Genomic DNA, 23083 nt, shown 5'->3' with positions numbered 1-23083 from the left:
AGATTAAATATATGCCCTTTAGAGATACAAAACAACTGTCTAAGTATATGTAGTGCTAAAACATAACAATACATTTAATGAGTGATACATAAAACAATTCAAATGACCACAGCCAAAGAATGTAGAATATTTTTCATGAGAACAGGGTGGTGAACACATATCTATCTAATAGAGTGAGGCTTTTGTTTTATCAAATGTTATGTACTTCAGGATTAAGAATAAAAAATTAAAATTAAACACTTCATAGAATTACTATGGAATTCCTCATCTTCAAAATCTGTATTAGTACTTTTTTAACTCTTTGGTTCAAAATCAGTATCTTAACATGAACCTTTCTATAAAAAATATGACTATGTCATACTAATCTGTACCCAAAAAATGGTGGAATTCATGAAATAATGATGAAAATAAAAAAGTTAAACAACATTTTGAAACATATTTTTTAGTCCTATGTCCTACAAAATGTTTGCAGTTAACAAAAAATAGCAATGTTTTCTTTTCAGTGAGAGTACCAAGAAAATTAGTACCAAATAAATTTTTTTTTAAAAAATCACAGGAATAGAAAAATAAAAGTTGTACATTAACCACAGTTTATTAACAATTTATGTCAAATTACAAAATGTATATTGTGATTTTATGAAAAAAATCGAAGCCAGTTTTAGAGGAAATTTTAATAAGAAATAATTTATTAACAACATTGACATACATTTAGAAAATCTGATCATATTAAAGAACTAGTTTAATTTTTTATACTTGAAAAGTAAAAACAACTTACTCATCTCATTTTTATTTTTAAATTTCAAAGTTAAAGACCAAAGGGGCATATATGAAGTATAAAAAATGAATTATTTTTGCTAACAGAAATTCCACACTCTTTGCGGCGGGGCATGGGGGGGGCAGATTTCTCATTTTCTGAAAGTCTCAATATCACAGAACAGGAAAGGAAAGCAGAGAGATCACCAATACTGACCATATTTCTTTCCTTGCTGAGAATTCCAGCATAAAGAAAGCTGGTAGCAACTGCAACCAGTTTAGGTATCTACAAACAGATCTTATCTACTGGTTGGACACCTGTATTATACTTAAATGACTTTAAATACTTACCTGTGCTATAAAGACAAAAACAAAAACAAAAACAAAAACAAAAACAAAAACAAAACTGAGAATTACCTAAAAACTGACATTTAAAATCCTTACTGAAATATAAAAACAAGTGAAATGCTTCATTTAAAATGTTATCTTTGTATTTCAAGCACATAAAGAACCAAAGCAATTTTGCTAACCAAACAGGACAACCATAAAGAAAAAATTTTCACAGAAAAATTCTATTCCAGAATTAGCTAATTTATATAGAAAATAGATAAAGACACATATAGAAGAACATTTGGAAAAGTGTTTAAAATGTAAACCAAGTGAAAGTCATATGTTGAAGGGACCTGAGATAAACTCATGCCATTAAAGCTTTATTGAAATCAGGTAAACAAACAGTAAATATCTTCATTAGTATGAACAAAATCCAAGAATCAATCAGTTCCCAAAATATCCAGCTGGATTAACAGTACAGACCCTTCATCAGAATACCCACACCAAGCTAAGGGAAAAAGCAATCATTTGCATATTTCCCAGTTTGAAAAGCAAAGTATTACCAAATTACAAAATAATTGGAAAATTTTAACGCTATGGTGTAGTCCCACTATAATTAAGTAAAACTTCTATTAATAAAGGGCAATTCCTTTAAGCAATCTCCACATCAAATTTTGCTTCTATGAAAAAAATTATTTAGCCCCCCTGAGAAATGATGAGGAAAACTATGGAGTATTAATAGATCCAATTAAGCATTCTTCAACTATAAAGTAAATATATGTATGGATGTGTGGATGTGGCAAGGGAGGGTATCCATATAAAAATCTCAGCTTTTAGTCAAAATTGAGGTTAAAAAAAAAAAAGCATATTATTTAGAAAAAAAAATCTAGCAATCTGTTTTTTTGTCTCTAAAAATCTCAGTTTTAAATATTTTTCACACCCTCTAAAAAATACAAATAAAGAATATTCCAAAACTAATTTTTTCAGGGGGAATAGATTCTTCAAGGATCGTTTAGTATGCAATCTCTAAAGACAAGCCTGCTTTAATGATCCTCAAAACTAACACTGTTAAACTTGAACACACTACCATCTTGTTACTGAGGCTAATTGATAGTGCGGGTATTAAAAAATATATAGGACATTATTAGAAAATATTCAGTCAAAATTTCTCAATTTATATTGAAAACATTAAAGAATCATAATGCATTTTCAATGCCAGCCTAATTGTAGAATTACAACCATAATTAAAAATTATGTGGATAAATGTCTTTTCAATGAAAGAACCAATTTAAAACAAAACTAACAGGTATTCAAAAGGTAACATTAACATAATGGCACATTCAAATAACTGACTTTAAAATTGTGTTTAATGTAAATAACCTAACAAAATGTTTGGTATTATTACATTCTCCCTTTCAAAAAGTACATAGAATCTATGCTATAAAATATGAAGTGATTTCTCAGTTATAGAAATTTCAATAATAAAGTTAATCTACTATTTATACTTTTTCTAAAAAGCTCAACCAAAAAAAGTAATAAAAGTTAAAACTGTCAATCAACCTATATAGTCTGTTTATTAAATAAATGCAATTATATAAATTAATTTACAAATCAGACTGCTCTATCTCACAACAGCATACATGAACTTTCAAATATGAACGATATTACATAATGGTATGCTAAAATAACAGGAACTTATTTTTTCACACCTACTAGAATATTCAGGACACAGCTAAGTCTTTTTAATGACTTCAAAAGCAGTCCTAGTTTTAAAATAGAAAAAATAACAACAGTGAAGTCTGTTGCAAAACTTTCAAACAAATACAAATTCATATATAAGTATTCATATATAAGTATTTTGAAATTATAAAATATTTATTGCCTCAATTTCAGAACTATCAAAACTTCTTTGACTACGAACTAGCCTACATATCTTAATTCTAACAAATTCTTTCAACTCTCATGAAAAGATACATCATAATTAAAATTAAATGCTTAAACAAGAAAAAAGTTTTACAGAAATTTATTGCATCCAATTAAGCATTTGTATTAATACACTATTTACCTCTCCATAACATCAACACTGAAAATGAATTATAATACTGCTAAAAACCAAAGCATATGAAATTTATACACAATTTATATACAATTACACAATTGTGTACAAATTTACACACAATTACAATATGCTACCTACCAAAGTACATCCTACTCAAAAATGTGAAATTGGTAAAATAATTCCAAGACTTAATCATGACTTGCAAACAAATTTCTAAAAGCTCCTTAGTGCATACTCAAATATGCTCAAATACATTGCCTACACAAAATTTTCAAGAAGATATTTGTATCTCCATCATTAGACAACCTATGGGTATTAGGTAACCTCTTTGGATATGAAACAAGTTATTAATGGTATATTTTATTAAAGTACATTAAACTGAGTATAAAGAAAAACATGCTCCAGATAAAATTTAATTCTTCTCAAAAGTATTCAACAGAGTTGTATTTTTTAATCACAAACACAAGATGGAACTAGGACACCCTCCAATAAAATACTTGTCAGTTACAGAGAGATGTGACAAAGTAACTTAAAAGATGAAAATGATGTTTATATATTGACAAGCTCTAACACAAAAAATTATCACACCTTAATAATGACACTCTTATTTGGTGGCTAAATATGAAATTAAGTTATATTAGGATATAGCATGTTTTAAATATTATTAGCCTTTTAATAACATTTTAGGCCTCATATTTTACAGGAAAACAGTAGCATAAAGAAGTGAAAAGGAATGAAAGCAGTTTTTAAATTTTTAAATGCTTTCATAATCTCACTGAGACCATGTACTATATAAAATCCCTGATGAATTAAATGTATGCCCTTACCATTCCATTCTGGACCCCATAACATAATTTATATATTTAATCAAAAACTAAATTTACATGTAAGCAGCATATGAATCTTTGTATCCATGATTAAGTACTATTCAAATGTGCAAAATAAAACTGTTCATTCAACTTAATAAAAAACATTCTCCTGTCAATTATAAGAACACTGATCTTTGAAACAGAAAAACCTATCAGCACCAGCAAGATATAAACCTGAGCTAGAATAACAGCTGTCTCCACAGCATTTACTAACTCAAAGTTAATTCCTTACAAAATCATGACACAAAAATGACAGATTTTCTTAATATTAGAGTTTACTGTTAGGAATAAATGGATGGTTAATATAGTGCTCCTTAGTAAAACCATCACATCTATCTTAGATGTCTGGTGTTAGAATTAATCAGAGAAAATTTCATCCAATCCTTTCATTTTATTTGTTTATTTACTTTTACTATTACCATTTTAGTGTACTTTCCCCCATCTTTTTTAAATGCATTTTAAAAATTTTTTTATTAAAATATAGCTAACACAGAATATTGTATTAGTTTCAGGTGTACACCATAGTTATTCAACCTTTATATACCTAAAGAAGTGATAACCATGACTAAGTCCAGCAACCACCTAACACTGTGCAACGCTATCACAATATTATTGACTATATTCCCTATGTAGTACACCACATCCCCATGACTTGTTTTATACCTGAAGTCTGAACCTCTTATTTCCCTTCACCTCAATCCTTCTATTTTAGAGATCAGAAAGTTTTGGCAAAGAGTAAAGTCACTGCCCAAGATTCCAGACAGTTGTTAGAAAAGATAGAACTAGAAGTCAGATACCCTTATCTTCATTATTCCAAAATTCCACCCAATACACTACACTTGGTTGAAGATTATGATTGTGTGGTATACTATAGTCCAGGAAAGAATTAAAATACATATAAAAACATTATATTATATTCTTCAATACTTTTATTTTTTTATTTTTCATTGCTGAGATATAGGTGTTCCTTAGTATTTTTTTTCTACTCCCAGCAATCCCTTAGTTAAATAAATTTGTACAGGCTACACAATTTACATTTAAGACTATTGTGTAAACCTTATTAAAGTTAACAGTATCATACTACTTTTTATCTGAAAAATGGTTAAAATCTATGTCAGTTTGGACACTGTAAATTGACACTAATTTTGAAAGTGATCTCTTAAACTTATATATCTGAGCAATCTCCTTTTTTTCACTTTAAACAGGATTTAATAAATAGGACCACCATACTGAATGGCAACTTAAAATAATAATCAAATATTAAGGAGATGTTTGTTGTCATCGATTTATTGAGATATGATTTACCTTCATCGATAAAATAATCTGTCAAAATTATTCTCAAAAATTATCACTTTACATGAAAACATAAAATTGACAGTGCTTTATTTCTATAACATATCCTATGCTAGGTGTGCTAATATTTATATTTACTTTCTCTTAAGGTTTCTGAGTTTTAGCTCATTTTCTGGCCTTCCTTTCAAACTTGCAGGAAGACAGTGAGCGAGTCTTTCTAAGGTAGGCACTCCTGGTCTTTACAATCAGCTTGTGGTTCCATTGCTGCTGTTTGTGCCCATGTCTAGGATGTGTTATAATCTTTTAAAAGTCCTTACAGATGGAATCATACCTATTCTCGGGATCATTGTCATCGTCATCATCATCCACTGTGACAGGCACTGATTTAGATAAGGCTTCATCTCCTTGAGGGAAAAAAAAGGTACACTTAAAATTTAGCTTTAAATTATCTACACAAGTAAAACAATATAAAATAAAACTGAAAACCTAAAACTTTAAAAACAACTACAGGGTTCTAAAGTGTACTCTAGATTCCAAAACATGATTAAGAAGAATTGATAAGGAAAGAACAATGGGGAATTTAAGAAGTGCCAGGAGTAAAATGATAAATAAGTTGGATCTTATATATTTCAAAGTTCCTTCTGAGAGCACAAAGGTTTTAAAGCTCATCCTTCTGGTAACAAGTCTTTATCATTTGCCATCACAGTAGCATAAATTTATTGCTGAAATAAGCTTTGTAATGATCCATTTTTAAGTTTAAATTTAACAGATGTATAATTTATCCTGTATCACTGAAAAATAACAAAACTGTTATCAATATTTTGGTAGTACCAAGTAATTTCAAAATATACTTGAATTTCTATAGTATTCATGAGTAGAATTACACATATACATTCGAGTACAATAAAACTTATTTCCTTATAAAAAGCTACATTTCTATCCTTTGATTAAAATTCTAAAGAAATCAAAATTTGTATATTTCATTGTATGTAAACTGCACCTCAAAAACAAACTTAAATATTGAACTCTTATTAATACTACATATGCTGAAGTAATTAGGGAGAAGTATGTTAATGTTTACCAATTATTTTGAAATGCATCCAAAATTTCAAGAGCATTACACTGAGTGAAAAAAGCCAACCTCAAAATGTTACATACTTCATGATTCTATCTTTTAACAAAATAACGGATAAAAATCAGATTGAATTAACAGTTGCTAGGGGTTAAGAATGAGGATAAGAGTAAGGGAGTGTGCATAAGATGTTGCATAAGGGAAACTTGTGGTAATGGAATAGTTCAATATCTTGGTTGTCAGTGGTGGTTTACAAAGCTACAAATGATACAATTGCACAGATCTATACTTATACATACAATATGCACACGCACACACACACACAAATGAGTACAAATTAAACTGATGAAATCTGTATAAATCTTCTGTTCCTGGTTTTGACACTTTATGATAGTTATGCAAGATATTACCATTAGGAGAAACTGAATGAAGGGTATCCAAGATCTCCCTGTACATTTTTTTGGTGCAACTTCCTGTAAATTTATAATTATTTCAAAATAGTTAAAAAGGCAAAAATAAGTTAGTTACACTGATGGATAGATAGGATATATAGATAGATATGTGATAAAGCAAATACAGTACAATGTTAATGGAAGAAACTTTTCTGTATATTTAAATTTTTCTCATAATAAAATATTTGGAGGAAAAATCCATAAAGAACATAGACAGATACAGATTCGGGACAGAAATACACTAAATATAGAAAGGCAAAAATAAACTTTACACTATCCTAGCAAACTCACAATACCTCATTCAAACAAGACCAATCTTCAAATGAATTACTAGTAATACTACTGTTGTTCCTCTTTTCTACACCTTTCAAAATTTGACCCAAACTTCAAAATTCAGTTCCAATGCTACCTGTTCTTTTAAGTCTTCCTCCAATATTTAGATTAAATGGTTCGCTCAGTATTTATCACACAGCCCTATTTTACTTTTATATCTTTTTTCTGGTATTCTTTTTTTAAATGATTTATCTATGTCTATCTTGCTCATTAGACTGTAATCTCCTAGGACCATGTTGTTAACCTTGGTTGCTCATGCCATTCCCAAGCACCAATTTCTAAGAAAATGTTGTACCATGTAATAGGATACCCAACTATTGCTGAATAAATTGGAATCCTCTAAATTCATGAGAGCAGGAGAGGCTTTTTAAAGGCTCATAAAAACTGTCACCTAAAATAAGTTGGACATAGTAAGGGACTAAATAAATTTAGCATGCTTCAAGCAAATTCTTAAGGAATGCCACTTATCATTAGCTTATACTCAAACTTATCTTTAAAAACTATTTTTTACATAGTGCTTCTTTTCAATGCCCTTCACATTCTTTATCTCCATAAATATTTCTATTGACAAAGTCCAATTTTTAGATGTGTTAACTCCTTAGCAAATTTATCTTCTTTTTTCATCTAAAGCAATCAGTCCCAAGAAATATCCAGGGTAAACGAAATTGGAACAGGCTTGTTCCACCAAACAGTCAAGAGACTAGCATCTGCTTAAGTGCTGAATTCTCAAGGTTTCTCAAAATATACCCCATCAGCACACTGGTCCTTCAGAATATAGTTACATAAGTTAAAATGGAACACAATGACCAAGACTAGTGCTGGGTTAAGGAATTATTGGGAAATATACCCTATGTTGTCATCTCTTCTTAAGATCTGATGAACACATATTACTTATTACACTAGGTATTAATAGTCCCAAACATGAAAGGTATGTCATAGATATCCTCATATGTATTAAATCAAGTGAGATTTTGGGAAATGAAAATTAGTATTTGAAATCAAACATGTTAATTTCACTAGGGAAGCTGTTTAATCATAGAAACCAGTTTTCCAAAGTTTAAGATTAGTTCAATCGCCTAGAATTTGCTAATGAGAATATTCAATGTAACTAATTACAATTTATTATTCTTATACTCTAATCATTAATAAATTTTCTCATCTAAACTGATAACAAAAACATTGATTTGATATCAAAGTAACTATTCAATCATGTTTTAAATGCAAGTCCACAATCTCTTATATGCAATTCTGAAATCCGAAAGGCTCTCAAACATAAAAGTTATATAAGGTGGTCCCAAAGTTCATTTAGCAGCAAAACCTAATCAGAACTATTTACTCTTCTAAATGTGAATGTTCATGTTTTGCTGCAGAAATACTAACGTGGCTAATTATGGGGGTTTTTCCTCAGGCCCTAATGGAGCTATTATATAATATACAGTTAACTAACTACTCTGTATTATCTTTCTGAAAACCAAACAGTTGAAAATTCTGAAACACATTAGGCCCAAGAATTTCAGGGACTGCAGACCTGTAGTGATAATAGCCATACAGGCAGAACTCCATCTAGGCATGTAATATAGAGGAACATTAAACTGTATACATCATGCATATCACACTTGGTTTTCAAATCAACTGATTAGATGAGTGCTCCATAAAAGGAATTTAAAATTTTATTTAAAAACAGGTTTTAAATTAATTTCTCTAAAATCCCATTGGGATAAATGAAAAATGCTAACATAAGGAATGAAAGGAAATTTTTAAACATTCTGCCTGTGCCAGAAACATAGCTATAAGTGAAATCTACTTTATAAAAAATTTTAAACAAATTTCAAGTGTCCCTGGTTAGCTGACAGATTTTACTGACTTAAAAAAAAAAAAAAAAGACAATGAGTGACAAGATTACATTTATTGTACAACTGATTTTAAAAAAATTGTAATAATAAAATTTTCACAATTGGGTGGTAATTTGGAGTATCACTGACTATTGACCCAAACAAACTTTAATTGTTCTAGTGCTCTATCTCATGATAAGGTAATAGAACTACTTTTCGGCTGTCTTTCCACCTTTGTTAGTATTGAAGACAGAAACATCTGGTTCATGTCATTAGAAAAGAAATGATGAGCATCAGCAAAGAGTTTCAATGAAGTAAATTTAATTTTTCAGAGGATTTAATGGGACACAAAGTTACTCTGTCCAATTTAAAAAATCATATGCATGGCAAAGCACTTAAAACTACCACATACCATTTTATACCAGTACCAAGCACTCATCTCCATTACATAAACTACTGGTACCAGTCTGATTTTCCTTCATAAACTACCGTTCATTACTTCAGAGAAAAAGCATCAAACATTGATAAAGAAATTTTGTTAATTACTCAACAAACCTGGTATACCTGACACAGAATACTAACAATGAAATAGTTTCCAATGATGGCATAAAAATAAATGGAGAAAGGCTTTGTAGTTAATCTCTAAAGACTTTTTAAATTGTCTTTTCCTAAATAGTAACCCTGCATTTGACTGGCTTCAGGAAAATTAAATAATGTAGTGATTCAAGAGGGAATAAGTACAAATTACACATTTTAAATTTATTTTTGCATACCTGAAGACTGACAAAATCCAGTATGTGAAGACAGCACTAAATTTTCCGTCACAGGCTTAATTTTCTGCTCATCACTGCTCCCCTCGCCTACAGAATTCTGATCATCTCCTATATCAGAAGAAGATGAGGAAGTGATGTCAGCTTGCTTCCTTTTAGTGCTTGTTCTTAAGGAGTTTCTCATTTTCTCCTTGACATTGCCTGCCTTCTTTTTAGCTGAAGTTCTTTGTTTCTTCAGCTTTTTATTATCTTCAGAACTTTCCTCAGCATCTGAAGATGAGGAGCCACTTTGTACTCCCTTGTTACTTCGCTTTGAATTTAAATTTCGTCTTTCCCTCAATTCTATTCTTTTCAGTCTCTTATCAGAAGAATCATGACCATCTTCTTTCATGGAATATTTCTCAGTATCAGATGATGAACAATCTTGTCTCTTCCTTGAACTTTTTTCAGGTAAGTTGCACCTTTTCTTCTCTCTACCAGATGGTACATTCTTATTCCTTTTTTCTTCTGAAGAATCACAACTATCTCTTTTCCCTTGTAACTTGTCAGCATTACCAGATAATTCATCCTTCTTTTTACAAGCTTTATCTTTTATTTTTTTACTTTTCTTTTCTCCATCAGTTGTGTCATTCTTATTTTGCTTTATGCCTTTAGGAAAATGACAAATTTCTCCTCCCTCAGGTAATTTCTCCATGCCATCAGATGATTCATACTGTTGTTCCATCTTAATTACTTTTTTCTTCAAGTCTGTAGTTTTCTTTTCTTTTTCTTCAGCTTGCTTTTTGCTCTGCTTTTTATCATCCTCAGAGGAGTCATCACTGTGCTCTTTCTTTGAGAATTTCTCAGCAACATCAGATAAGCTACCCTGTACTTTCTTATACACTTTGGTTTTCAGATGCTTACTCTTTTCTTTAGTTTCAGCAAACTTTTTGTTTTCTGGAGAACTAAAACTCTCCTCTTTCCCAGAAGGCGGCTTATCAGCACCAACAAAAGAAACACCTGGCTGCTGCTTCTTAACGTGTCTATCACTTAATTCTAAGATGGACTTGTCTTTACAAACTGTGCCTTCTGAAGAGAAGTTCTCTCTTTCTTGTTTCCTTTCAGCATCATCAGATGACCGTTCTTGTGTAGTCTTCAAATTTTTCTGTCCTTGATTACCCATTCTTTTTTTGCTGTGTTTTTCATCTTCGGAAGAATCATAATCTTCTCTATTTGGAACTCCTTTTTTGGTTGTTCTGGCAACCCCAATTTTACTCATGCTCTTTATCTCTTTTTCTAATTCCGAGTCATAATTGGAAGATTCAGACTGGTTTTGTCGTTTCTTTTTAGGCATTATAAACCTTTTAGCTGATTTGCCTTTTTTAATATCAAAATCTGAGCCAGAAGTAGAACTTTTTCTTTTCCTTTTTCCTTTATCATCTTTCCCTGTTTGAGTCTTTAAATCATACAAAGTCTTCTCATGATTTGTATGAGTTTCATTAATATCAGTATCTGAAGAAGAACTCTGACTCATCCTGGATACCTCTTTGAGGATTGCTAGCATCTCATCAGAATCTGAATTTTGATCCACAATCTCTGACTGTTTAGATTTAGGCAATTTATTAGGTTTAGGATTATCTATAGCACTGTCAGAAGAATTCCGCTTATCTTTTTTTCTCATTGGACCCGATTGTTTTTGTTTCTCCTTAACTGTTTCATTACTTTCTTCATCCGAATTAGATGTAGCGGGGTTGGTTTCTGTCTGTCGCCTTAATGGTGTAGTCTTTACACGTGGGGATCTTCGAAGATCAGATTCTTCTGCAGGTAACAGAACTTCACATTCAACCAAATGCTCGTTATCATTTTTTTCCTGTCCAAGTTCACAGTTCTCTGGCTTGGGGCTCAGACCAGAACTTTTATAGACATCTTTATCTTGTGGAACTTCCTGACAATCAGCACCTTTAACTGGGGAATTAGAAAGGGAGACAGGAGTGAGTTTAACATATAATTCTTTTGTTACTTTAGCTGTAGTTTTTGACTTAATACCTCCTCTGTTGTCTTTTGAAGTAATATTTAATTTTACAGAAGAACTCTCCAGTTCTTGCTCAATTCCACTGTTGCCATCACCCTGATGATCAGATGAACTCTGAACTTCCATAGCAGTCTCAAGATTCTCGAAAATGTCTTCTGGAACTGAAGAAGGAACAGACACGATATCCATGTCTAAGTCTTCAGAAGTGTTAGCAGGTTCATACTGAGGTTCTTCCTTTTTATCAGATTTCTTATGTTCACCACTGGTACTTTTATTTGTTCTTTGTTCCTCTACTGGAATACTCTGATCCATGTGCTCACTATCTACCTGCTTTCCTGACAGTTTAGCTTCTGATTTTGAAATATCCTTCCTTTCCAAAGCGCAGGGTTTTTCTCCTTTTCGTACTTTTATTTCAGACTTAGCATCTATGACTTTATGCTCTTTGGTATTTTTCTCTTTGTTTACAGCATCTAAACCTTGGATCTCTGAATTCAAATCTTCTTCTAATGCAAGATGAGCTTTCCTAATATCAGCCAACACAGATTTAAAAGCCTTAAGCTGACGTAACTTTGTAGCCGAATTGATTTCTGAATTATCTGTTGCCTGCTTCAAAAACTTGACGTAACTGGAGTTCATGTTTGCTGTGGTCTCAATCAGTTTTTTTGCCTTCTTAATCAACTCTTTGGGCACAATTAGTGCTGAATACGAGTAGGTTACAGAACCAGAACATGAATCATCTAATTTCTTTTCTTCTCCATTACAATTTGAACTATTTTTCTTTGGAGAAAATCTGGGTGTATGGTCACATACTTTATTACTCTTTTCATTGTCAACTTTTATCTTCTTCTTATTTTGTTGCAACAACTGTTCTAAATTTTCAAATACGCTGTTACATGCAGTAACCAAGTCCAACAAAGGCTCCGGGTGACAAATGTAGCAATACCATTGATTGTTTTCATCCATTATCGTAGACAGCTCCTTTCGGCCAAGGTTGCGCAGAATACATTTCTTGCAGAAGGCATTATGGCAAAAGTCACAACAAATCAAGTTTCCACCTTCTGCACACCATCTGAAATTATTTAAAGATTAAAATATTATTCCCAAATGAAACTCATTTTAAACCTTTTTAATATTAAAGCAATTCATATTTTCCTGCCAGCAATATTAATAGTAAAGCAATTTAGCTTACCTGCTTATTCTTTATTAGAAACTTAAAACAAACATAAAACTACAGTTTTGTGGAAAAGAACAGTCTTCCATTAAAGACATCAATGACACTACAAAAAAAATGGATCTAATAACAGATTATGTAAGAATTCCCCCACCAAAAATGTAGCCAACACTGAATTTGAATTCATCTTGATGAATTACCTACCTACATTGTTCATCCATTCCATCTGAATCACGGCTAATATCATCACTCATATAATATTTAAAGCAATTCTATTAAAAGAAAAGAGGAAGAGGAAATTTTATTCAAAATTGGTAATATCCATAAAAGACAAAAATTTTATTTTTTAAGTCATTAAAAAAGTAAAGGGAGTGTGTGTGTACATGTGTATTTTAGACGATCAAAGCAAAAGCACTGAACTTTTCAATACTAATACTTTCTACACATAGAAAGAGCTCAAGAAACAAATTCCTTGGAACAGATTTCCATATCATCAAGTACACTATTCCTTATATATTTATAAAAGATTCTGATAAAGCAAATTTCTGATCTCATATGACTAGCTACTAAAGCTCTACATAAAAATATATTAGATGTTGCTGCTACTTAATAAACAGTCATCATATGTAAATAACCAGCTACCATATGTACAGCTAAGCAATACCATCCTACATTAACCTACATTATCTTTAAATCTCAAAATATCTACTATACAAGGTCCGAGGTATTACACCCAATTTGAGAGTAAAGGCTCTGGTTCATTAATATGTATATAAATCTAAAGTCATACAACTAGCAAGAGGCCAAACTAGTACTCAAATCCAAGTCTGACTGACTGTAAATTCCTTTTTACTGGTACTGGATAAATGGAAGGTTCCATGCCCACAGGTGAAAACTATTTATTAAAATGAGCTAGGCTCAACAGACTATCTCTTGGGGAAAAAATCAGATACATAAGAAAAGAGAATAGAAATGTGCATTATAAATTCAGCAATATGAAATTCAGTTGTCACAATTTAAAACTAGAGGCTACAACATGTACTCTAGATAGGCCCCTGGCTAAACTGAATTCAAGGAAAGGAGGGACACAAATTACTAGAAGTAAACAGTACATTTAAGTAGGTCTGTATCTATCAAAAATGAGTACAATAAAAGATCTAGAACTAGAACTCTGAGGAAAGTCTGGTCTGACCCTGCATTTCGAGGAAGCATTTTCTTGCAAAATAAACTAACAGAGGATTAATCTTGGCACTAATATGAGTTGGGCAAACCATATCATTGATATTATAGATATTTAAAATAAATTTCAAGGCATAACTAATAAAAAAGTGTACATAAACTGTTAAAACTATCTTCGACACATATTAAACATTTTCAACTCTATTATCTCCAAGTTTTATGTCAAAACTCTGCTCCACAGAGTTTAGATTTGGGTAATTAGGGTACATAAGAGGGACAGTTATAAAACATACATTCTTTAAATTTTCCAGCACACCACACTCTCCCTCACCTACCAGCCTTTGAACATATTGCCTCTGCCTAGAATATGCTGAACCAATCCGACTTCACCAGGCTAACTCCTATTTATATTTCAGATACCAGTTTATCTCATCTCCATTATAAAGCCCCTACCCAACTTCAAATTACAGACTTCCTGTGTGTTCCTGTAGTATACAATATCACTACTATCAGGGCACTACTTGGGCTTTTTATAACTGTCTTCCCCACTACAATATAAGCAATCCAAGGGCAGAAACCATTTTCGTCTTCTTCATCACTGTGCACCAACATTCTGACACTGTGTACCAAAAGTCTGACACATGGTAAGCATTAAATTATTTGTGGACTGAATTATCAACAGATCATTACATACCTTACAAATAAGTACTTGCAGTGAAGGATGTCTATAAATGGAATCTTTCTGAAAATGATTGACCTGTTGTCCACAAGCTGTGCAGCTCACAATCCCATGGAGCCCATCTTCTAGGAGAAAGGATTGACCATTATTCACACATATACACACACATACAAAAAGATATTTACATTAGTCATTTGGCAACTTTCATATTGGAAATTAAACATCTCATAATCCTTAAAAAAAATGACATTTTAGACCCAAGTAAAAAGATTAACAATTTTATGAACTTACTAAAAAGATGACAACCTTGGCAAATTCCAGAACTACAAATTCTAACTTATTTCCCTTTACAAATGTAAACCCTATTGCTCAGAACAACTTGGTATAACATGAAAAGACTCCATAAAAGAAGTTCTAAAAACAGATGCCAAGAGCTCTTTTTTCATTTTGCTATTGCTTTGCAAATAAATTCAGTATTAGTTCTTAAATAGTGGGGAAGCAACTGACATACATGGAACAGATTCTTTTGCAACCCTGTACTTGTCAGATATGCCATAATGGTTTTATTCTCAAAATGGAACTTTCTGCACAGATCCTTTTAATATATATGTGAAAACCTGGTAATTTAATATTACCAATTTGTTCCTAAGATTTACGTCAATACTACCCACTAAACTGCCTTCTCTCTATGTTTGTTCCACTGTCAACGCCATATCAGCACTGTTTACTCTTCTCAAATAAGGCTTGCAGGTATATCTATTTTGGCAGCGAAATCTCAGAATGGTTGGGGGGAAGAGGCACAGTCCCATTCCTCGGTGTCTGCAGAAAAACAAATTGAAGATAACCTACACAACAAAGATTAAGAGAAACCTCTCCTGCCTCACTCTCGTCCCTAGTTCTGCTTAGGGAAGTGCTTCAGAATCTGAGCTAAACATTAGAATCATCCGATGAATTTCTTAAAAATAGGGAGCCATTTCCACCCCTAAACCACTGAATGAGAATCACCTAGACATTTTTGTTTTAAAGTTTTATGGATGATGCTGATGTGCAACCAAGATCTTGATCCACATAAGATGGCTGGTCATGATTCAAAAGAGGCCAGTGAAAATGGCTGCATTCACAAAAGGGAAACAACTAAAAACAAACAAACAAAAACAAAACAAAACAACCCTGTCTCTATCCCTAAATAAAAGACAAAACAATACATACATTTCTCGCCTTTTAATTTTCTATTTCGTGTTTTGCTTACTTTTAAGGTCCAAAGCACCATGAACCCAAACATTATTACAAATATTTCTATTTGCAGGTTATAAAAGTTTATCCAAGGTATAAGGGTACTATCATACTTTCCAGAAAATATAGAGAATTTGAAGATTTTCCTATAAAAGCTGCTAATATTGTATTTTAAGTCATATTGTCCTACATTAGTTTTTCATCTGATCTTGAATATTCATATATTCTATATTTGTTTTACAGAAACAAATACACAGTGTGCACTCAGATAAACTAACAAGATAAATGAAAGCTAGAGTTTGAATGTTCATCCAAAGTTAGATAATTTTTATTAAGTATCTTCTATGTGCTTTTTGCATATCTCACTCAAGAATTAAACAAAACTAGGTGATATTTTAGAGAATTTCTCCCACATGTACACAAGGAATCATATAGAGGATATTCATCACAACATTAACTAGGAAATTAGAAAAATTTGAAAACAAAAAATTGGAAATAAGTTAACATTTGGGAAATGGATAGTGGTTTGCCCATACAACAGAATTCGGTAGAACAGTGAAAAATAAAAAAACCTAACATACATATTTACTGACATGGATACATTTCACAAACAATGTGAATGAAAAATGTTGCAAAAAGACATATACAGGATACTATTTTCTATATGTTGAAATGAAAAATAAATGCTTTATGAATAAATATACATATAGAAAAATATAAAAACATGCCTGGAAACGACACACACGCACATCCATACAAGCTTCAAGATCATCATTACTTGAGGGGTAAGCGAAAAGGGAAATGGGTGAGACTAGGACTGTATCAATATTTTATTTGAGATTTGAAGCAAATACTGTAAAATGCAGAAATGTTCCTTTACTTTATGTACTTGTACTTTAAGTATGTTTTAAATTTTTATTTTTAGTTATGAAATATCTTAATGATTATAATACATTGTGTAAATATAAAAGAGGCATCTTTATTTCTGAGCTCAATATATTTTAATAGTTTTAAAAAGAATGAAATTATTGTGCCATATAGAAAAATCAGGTATAAAATATATTTTCTAACAATTAAATTGGGGAAAGGATGTCAAAATAAGCTATGGTATTTAAAAAATAGTGGCTCCTAGAATGGTCAATATAGCTATATTTTTGCATTTAATTTTCTTTCAAATCAATATAAGAACATTTTATATATAAAGTTTATCTTCTTGAGTTTCCTAAATTAGGCTTCAATTTTAGAACTAATTTTCCATAGAAGTCTGAATATTAACTAGCAATTCAGTACCTCAGATCACTAGTTTATTCATACATGTATATATAAATAAACATAGTTAAATTTCCTGTGTGATTTCTGCCAGTTTAAAGATGTAGCAAATCATTAAGACATGAAAGATTTAAGTACTACTGTATGGCTATAAACATACGTATTCCCTTAAGCACAATATAATCATTCTTGCACAGAACACTCAATAAAATGTTCCAGAAACATATCAGCTCAGACCAAATATGAGCAGCAAAGTGGCACTAGGAACACCTTCCCCAACAACTTTGTTTTTTTTATTCCCCTTTCAGCCCTCATCCACATTTCAGACACTGCTCCACGGTCCTCCCCACCCCCCAGAAGACACCATTCAGATAATTTTGACACAATGCTGTATACAATTATCTCTCTTCCCTATAGGACCCATGATTGGGGCGGGGGTACTCTTGCTACTGGTCTTTACCATCACTTTCTACTTGCTGATTCTTTTGTTTTAAGAATACTATTTAGCTATGGTAAGCTCTGTTGCTGCTATGGCAATTTCTCTCCTATGAACCAGATTCTTAATATATCTTCTTATGCTTGAAAGGGATAGAGCACCTCCTTGAAGACAAAAGTCTAAACAACATTTCCTTGATTTTCTCTGAAAACCTAATGATTTAACCTGAAAACTGATAATATGTATTTTATATATGCAGATATATTTTACTACTTCCATCAAGATAATCATATAGCACTGAAATAAAAATCTACACAATATTTCATCAATATAAGAACTATACTATAATTTCACAATTAACATGACAAATATTAAACAAACACGCTTCCATTACACCTCTACTTAGAAATTTAGTGTTATGTTCTGTCTTTCAGAGATTCATTCCTTTTATAGTCATGGATTCTGGCTCTGTTAATCTGCCCAAAAATACATACAGGCACTATTTAAAAATCACGAACAAGCGGGACACATATTCCATTGTCATAAATTTCCAAATGAATCCTCCTTATGCTAACTTTCTAAAGATGATTAGAAAGATGGTTGTGTGTATAAGTAAGAGTAGACAGACAAAGGGAGAGGAGGCTCAGACAGATAGAGAGAAGGTTACTAGTTCTAGCTTCCTTCTCTTTCCTACTCATCTCTGCATTGCTATCCTTAGATCAATAGGTCTGCAACTTTAATGTGCATGAAAAAAAATTGCGGCATGGTTTTGACATCATCCCCAGAAATTCTAATTTGTGAGGAGTGGAGTCAAGGAACTTGAACTTTTAATGAGCAGCCTAGGTAACACTAATGAAGATGTCCATCACTCGGTGAAACAATGTTTTAGATATGTATAAAGTTACCTGAAGGCCATAGGCAAGATATTGTCCAAATCTGAAATTCCTTTGGAGTGAGGGAACACATGGTATTCTGGCATATAGGCATTATATAACTAACATATGCAAGAAGGAAATGCTAAGCTTCTTGAGATAACTTAATAGCCACTGAAGGCAAAGGTGTTTTTGATAAATGGTGTTTAACCTTTTCTGCTTCAGAGCTCAGAGAGAAACAGAAGTTATTTTTAAGTAGTGCTTTTAATAAACAATGGGCAGAAAAGTGGAGGTATTTTTAGTAAGCACATCAGATTTTCCAATATGGTCATAAACAGCAATTTAAACTCATGTTTTCATTTCCACTTGTATTTACCTCCGCGTTTTTTGAGATTTTCAGTTTTCATTTTACTTCTGCTTCTAAATTCAGGCCCTTTAAAATCATCTTTGTCTTCATTCAGCACTGGCTCTGGTTGTACAATCACTGTACCTAGAAATATTTCATTTAAAAAACCATTACACATATTAAATGTGCAAGTGAAGTACAAGACTTCAGTTCAGATAAAGCCAACATTGCTGGTACCTAGTTTTATTTCTTTCAAGCTTTCAATACTTGTATAAGGACCTCTCAAGAGTAAATAAAACGGGGAAATAATAAAAGGGCCAGGTGTCAACAATCAGATAACTTGTTGGAATATAATTCATAAAAATGGGAGAGAGAGGTATTATGAACTGATTATAACATAAATGTGTGAATAAACCAGAAAGCCTCAGACCAGTTCTGAATTTTTATAGTGCCTGTCATGAAATGTTTTGAATATGAACATCCATGCTAAGTTCCATAAAGTTTATAAAATAAAATGATCAGAAGGGAAAAATTTTTAAAAGATATCCTATTCTTCTCATAATCCAAATCATAAATTCAGAAAAATATTTTTGAGGTTTCTTTCTCTATTTTTTCTTTTTTCTTTTTTTAATTTTTCAATTATAGTTGACATTCAATATTATATTAGTTTTAGATATACAGCATAGTGGTTAGACAGCTATATAACTTACAAAGTGAGACAAAGATTTTTAAGGGTTGTTTTATAAATTGTTTTGAAAGGGAACAGTGGAGGCGAGGCGGGCAATGTGAGAAGTTAATTCTGCTATTACTTCTGTACCTACTCTGAGGCATTTCCCAACTAGTATGGCAGAGTTGCAGTACCCTGCAAAGTCCTTAAAGATTTAAATAGAGGTAGGTTTAAGATACTTAAGTTCAAGTGCTCTAACAATAAACTGTAGAATAATATCAATTGTTGGTCTCTATGGAAATATTTTAGAAAGAATGTACTTTCTTAAGTATAAAACATGTGAACTGAAGAGAGAGGCTGTCAATTTGTTTTTTCATTATAATCTCCCAAGAGCAAATAAAGCAGGGGTATAGTAAAAAGGGTCCAAAATCTCACATTTATCTATATTGCTGGGCTTAGTAATTGGGAATTATTGGCAACAATTAAGAAAGTAAAACCTGGCAGCTGTTAGGGGCTGTTTCCCTGAACCATGTGCCTATGTTATTCAGCAAGCAGATTTTGACAAAATGTAGCATCTAGTTAAATGAATTTCTGAGTCTAAGAAAAGGGGGAAAGAGGACACAGAGAGTTGAGTTTTTACGAACTGGTGAATTTACATAATCTCCACAAAAAAACCTTTACTCACAACAACCATTTCATGTATATACTCTCAGAGAAGTCCCTGCTTTTGAAAAGAGCTAAAGATTTATATAAAAAAAAAAATTAAAAAAAAAAAAGAATTCTTTCTGAAGATTCTCTTCTAAATGGAAGCAAAGCAGCAGAGTGGAAAGAGCACTCACTAGCTTTGGATTCAGGCAGACCTGGGTTCAAATCTTAGCTTCTCAATTTAAAGCTGAAAAAGTTCCTTGAGCTCTGAATTTGTTCCTTCATCTCTACAAGTAGAAACAATAACTACCTTACAGCACTGTTTTGAGGATTAAATGAGTTAATTTTATAAGTCTAGTATCTATACATACTCAATATAGTATTATTAACAATAATTATAATCATCCAAATTTAACCTTATGGAATGGGTCTATTTTTGGTTTAGTGGGAGAGAATTATGCTTACTTCAGGTTAGTAACATCTCACACTTTCTTCCACAATATCATTAAAAGATTTTAATTCCTAGTTCTTAGCTCACCCAGTGGCCATCATAAGGACTCTCACTGACAATCACTAACAATATAACAATCCAAAGTCAGTCACTGCCTATGGGACTCAAGACTCTCAAGTTAGTTTTATCTGCCGTTGGCCACCAAAACCATTACATAAAATTGTCATAAGATGATTTGCAAAGCCAAGTAAATGGTAGGCCCATGAATTTTCCTTCTATCTCTTTTCTCTTTCTCATTTACTCCTTTTCTTCATTTCATTTATCATCAATTATAACTCCTAATTTGTCCTAGTCAAGCAATGACTTATCCTCCTACCCACCATTTAAAAAAATTTCCATACTCAAAAGATGTGTCATAAAAACCTAAGTATAGACAGAAAACAAAATTTAGTAAATACTGCTATAAATCTGTAAGAATTTGAAAAATTTGCTAAGAGCCTTAAACGTGTTATTTAATAAAGAAAGAAGTCTAAACTTTTGACTCTGAAACACAGTGAAATTACCAAGAACGTTGTCATTCTCTCATCACATAATCATATTGCTCTCAGACTTGGACTATAAAAAGTCCAAGATTTTCATTTGGCATTTTTGTCCCAATCGAATTAATGAGGTTTTTAGGTTAAAATCACAAAAGTTGAGAGGTATGTGACAAGGCTTTTTAAAGAAATAATTACAAGAAATATACCTAAATCTATTTTTGATAATTAACTTCAGCTTTGAGTCTTAGGGAATTTAAGAATTTAGTAAGACTAAACTGTAATTTAAATGTTTTTTCTTAAAAAGTTTTCAAAATATTCATTGTTTTTCTATAAAGCAAGCACATTAAAATTTACTGAACCAAAACTTAATATATTAAACTTTTCAAACCAACTTCCACATTCAAGTATAATTTGGAAACTAAAATCCCTTTTCTAAAACCCAATGGAAAGAAAAAATAAGTTTTGTTCTTTTCAAAGCTGACTGAATATTCTAAATTTTTAACCTCAATAACATATATTATCATTGCCATACTAATACATTTCCAGACCATCAAGATTAAAACAATGGGTTGGTCCTTTACACACAGCTAACAGTTATCAAGTTCCAGTTTTATAACAATAATATTTAAAATACATTTCAACTTTAACTTCATATGAGAAATTAATACACATTACCTTTTGGCAAGCTTTGCATAGTAATATCATTTTCTGAATTTTCATTAGAAGCATCTTCATTTACAGTCTCATCCAAAGGTTTTTCATCATCAGATTCTACATATTTCGTTACAATTGAAGGTTTCCTATGAAAGAATTAAGTCCATAGAATTATGGACACTTCTGACAATTGGAATAATACCCAAAGAATATAAATAACATTTTTAGATCGAGCAGTGGCTTTTAAGCAGGGATACACATCACACTCACCTAGGGAAGCATATATCTCTATTTCATATTACTAAACATTACAATTAGTAGGTCAGGGGTAGGATCAGAACAGTGCATTCTAAGAAAGCTACTGTGGGATGAGGAAGGGAACTCCTAGTTAGGAATCACTACTTTAGAGAATAAGTTAATAACAAGCAAGCTGTGTTTATTAAGAGACATTCCCACTGGTTAGAAACAACACAAGTCCAATAGAATAAATTGCAAACTTCTAATAAAAAACTATACTCCACAGTATATTATGCATTATAAGTATGCCTGGAAGTAGTTTCAGTTGTTATGTAAAATTCACTGACAATTTTACACAGAAAAGTATTTTTATCAATCTTTGATCTCCTTATAACTTCTTCATAACTATGATGGCTACCACTACTCATTCAAGGCAATTTCATATAACCCTAAAAAATCCAAACTGCTTGATGAGGCAATCAGTATTTCATTTCCCCTCTTCCCCTTTTCCTCTTTTTTAAAGCACACATATGATCTATAAGAAGTGATCTACATATTGCATGGGCCACTATTACATAATCAATCCTCCCTGGAAAATTCCATTAAAATTCAAAGTCAGAATGAATTAATAATTGTTGAAGCCAAGTGATAGATATGAGAGAATTCATTATACTATACTGCCTATCTTTTAATATGCGTGCTTGTAAAAAACTGTTTACTTAGTACTTGAAGTAAACTTAGAAAAAAGTATTATTCTTAGAAAAAGAAAATATAACAACCTGAAAAAGAAAATAACTTTTTCTTTCAACGTCAACCAACCTCTTTGATCGCGATGTTCCTGATGATTTGGATTTTTCTGAAGAGCTAGTTCCCTAAATGTAAGAAATAAATACAAGGTGAATAAAACTTTCAAAGAAACATCCCTACGACT

General features: G+C 31.6%; 1 protein-coding gene across 6 annotated transcripts in view; it reads right to left on the bottom strand.

Moving 5' to 3' along the window:
- Nucleotides 1-23083, bottom strand: part of ATRX (ATRX, chromatin remodeler) — a 261938-nt gene that overhangs the window by 164660 nt on the left and 74195 nt on the right. For 3 of the 6 annotated variants that reach the window (XM_015588100.2, XM_015588103.2, XM_006910203.3), the window contains 7 exons: nucleotides 22972-23024; nucleotides 21937-22061; nucleotides 18990-19103; nucleotides 14819-14928; nucleotides 13150-13217; nucleotides 9767-12843; nucleotides 5636-5708 (listed from right to left, as the gene is read on the bottom strand). In XM_015588100.2, coding sequence (XP_015443586.1) covers nucleotides 5636-5708; nucleotides 9767-12843; nucleotides 13150-13217; nucleotides 14819-14928; nucleotides 18990-19103; nucleotides 21937-22061; nucleotides 22972-23024 — 3620 coding nt within the window. The remainder of the gene's footprint in view (nucleotides 1-5635; nucleotides 5709-9766; nucleotides 12844-13149; nucleotides 13218-14818; nucleotides 14929-18989; nucleotides 19104-21936; nucleotides 22062-22971; nucleotides 23025-23083) is intronic. The other 3 variants (XM_015588101.2, XM_015588104.2, XM_006910202.3) reach the window with 3 other exon arrangements.

The sequence above is a fragment of the Pteropus alecto genome, unplaced genomic scaffold, assembly GCF_000325575.1.
Source record: "Pteropus alecto unplaced genomic scaffold, ASM32557v1 scaffold374, whole genome shotgun sequence".
Lineage (NCBI taxonomy): Eukaryota > Metazoa > Chordata > Mammalia > Chiroptera > Pteropodidae > Pteropus > Pteropus alecto.
This window is presented reverse-complemented; position numbering and strand designations above follow the sequence as displayed.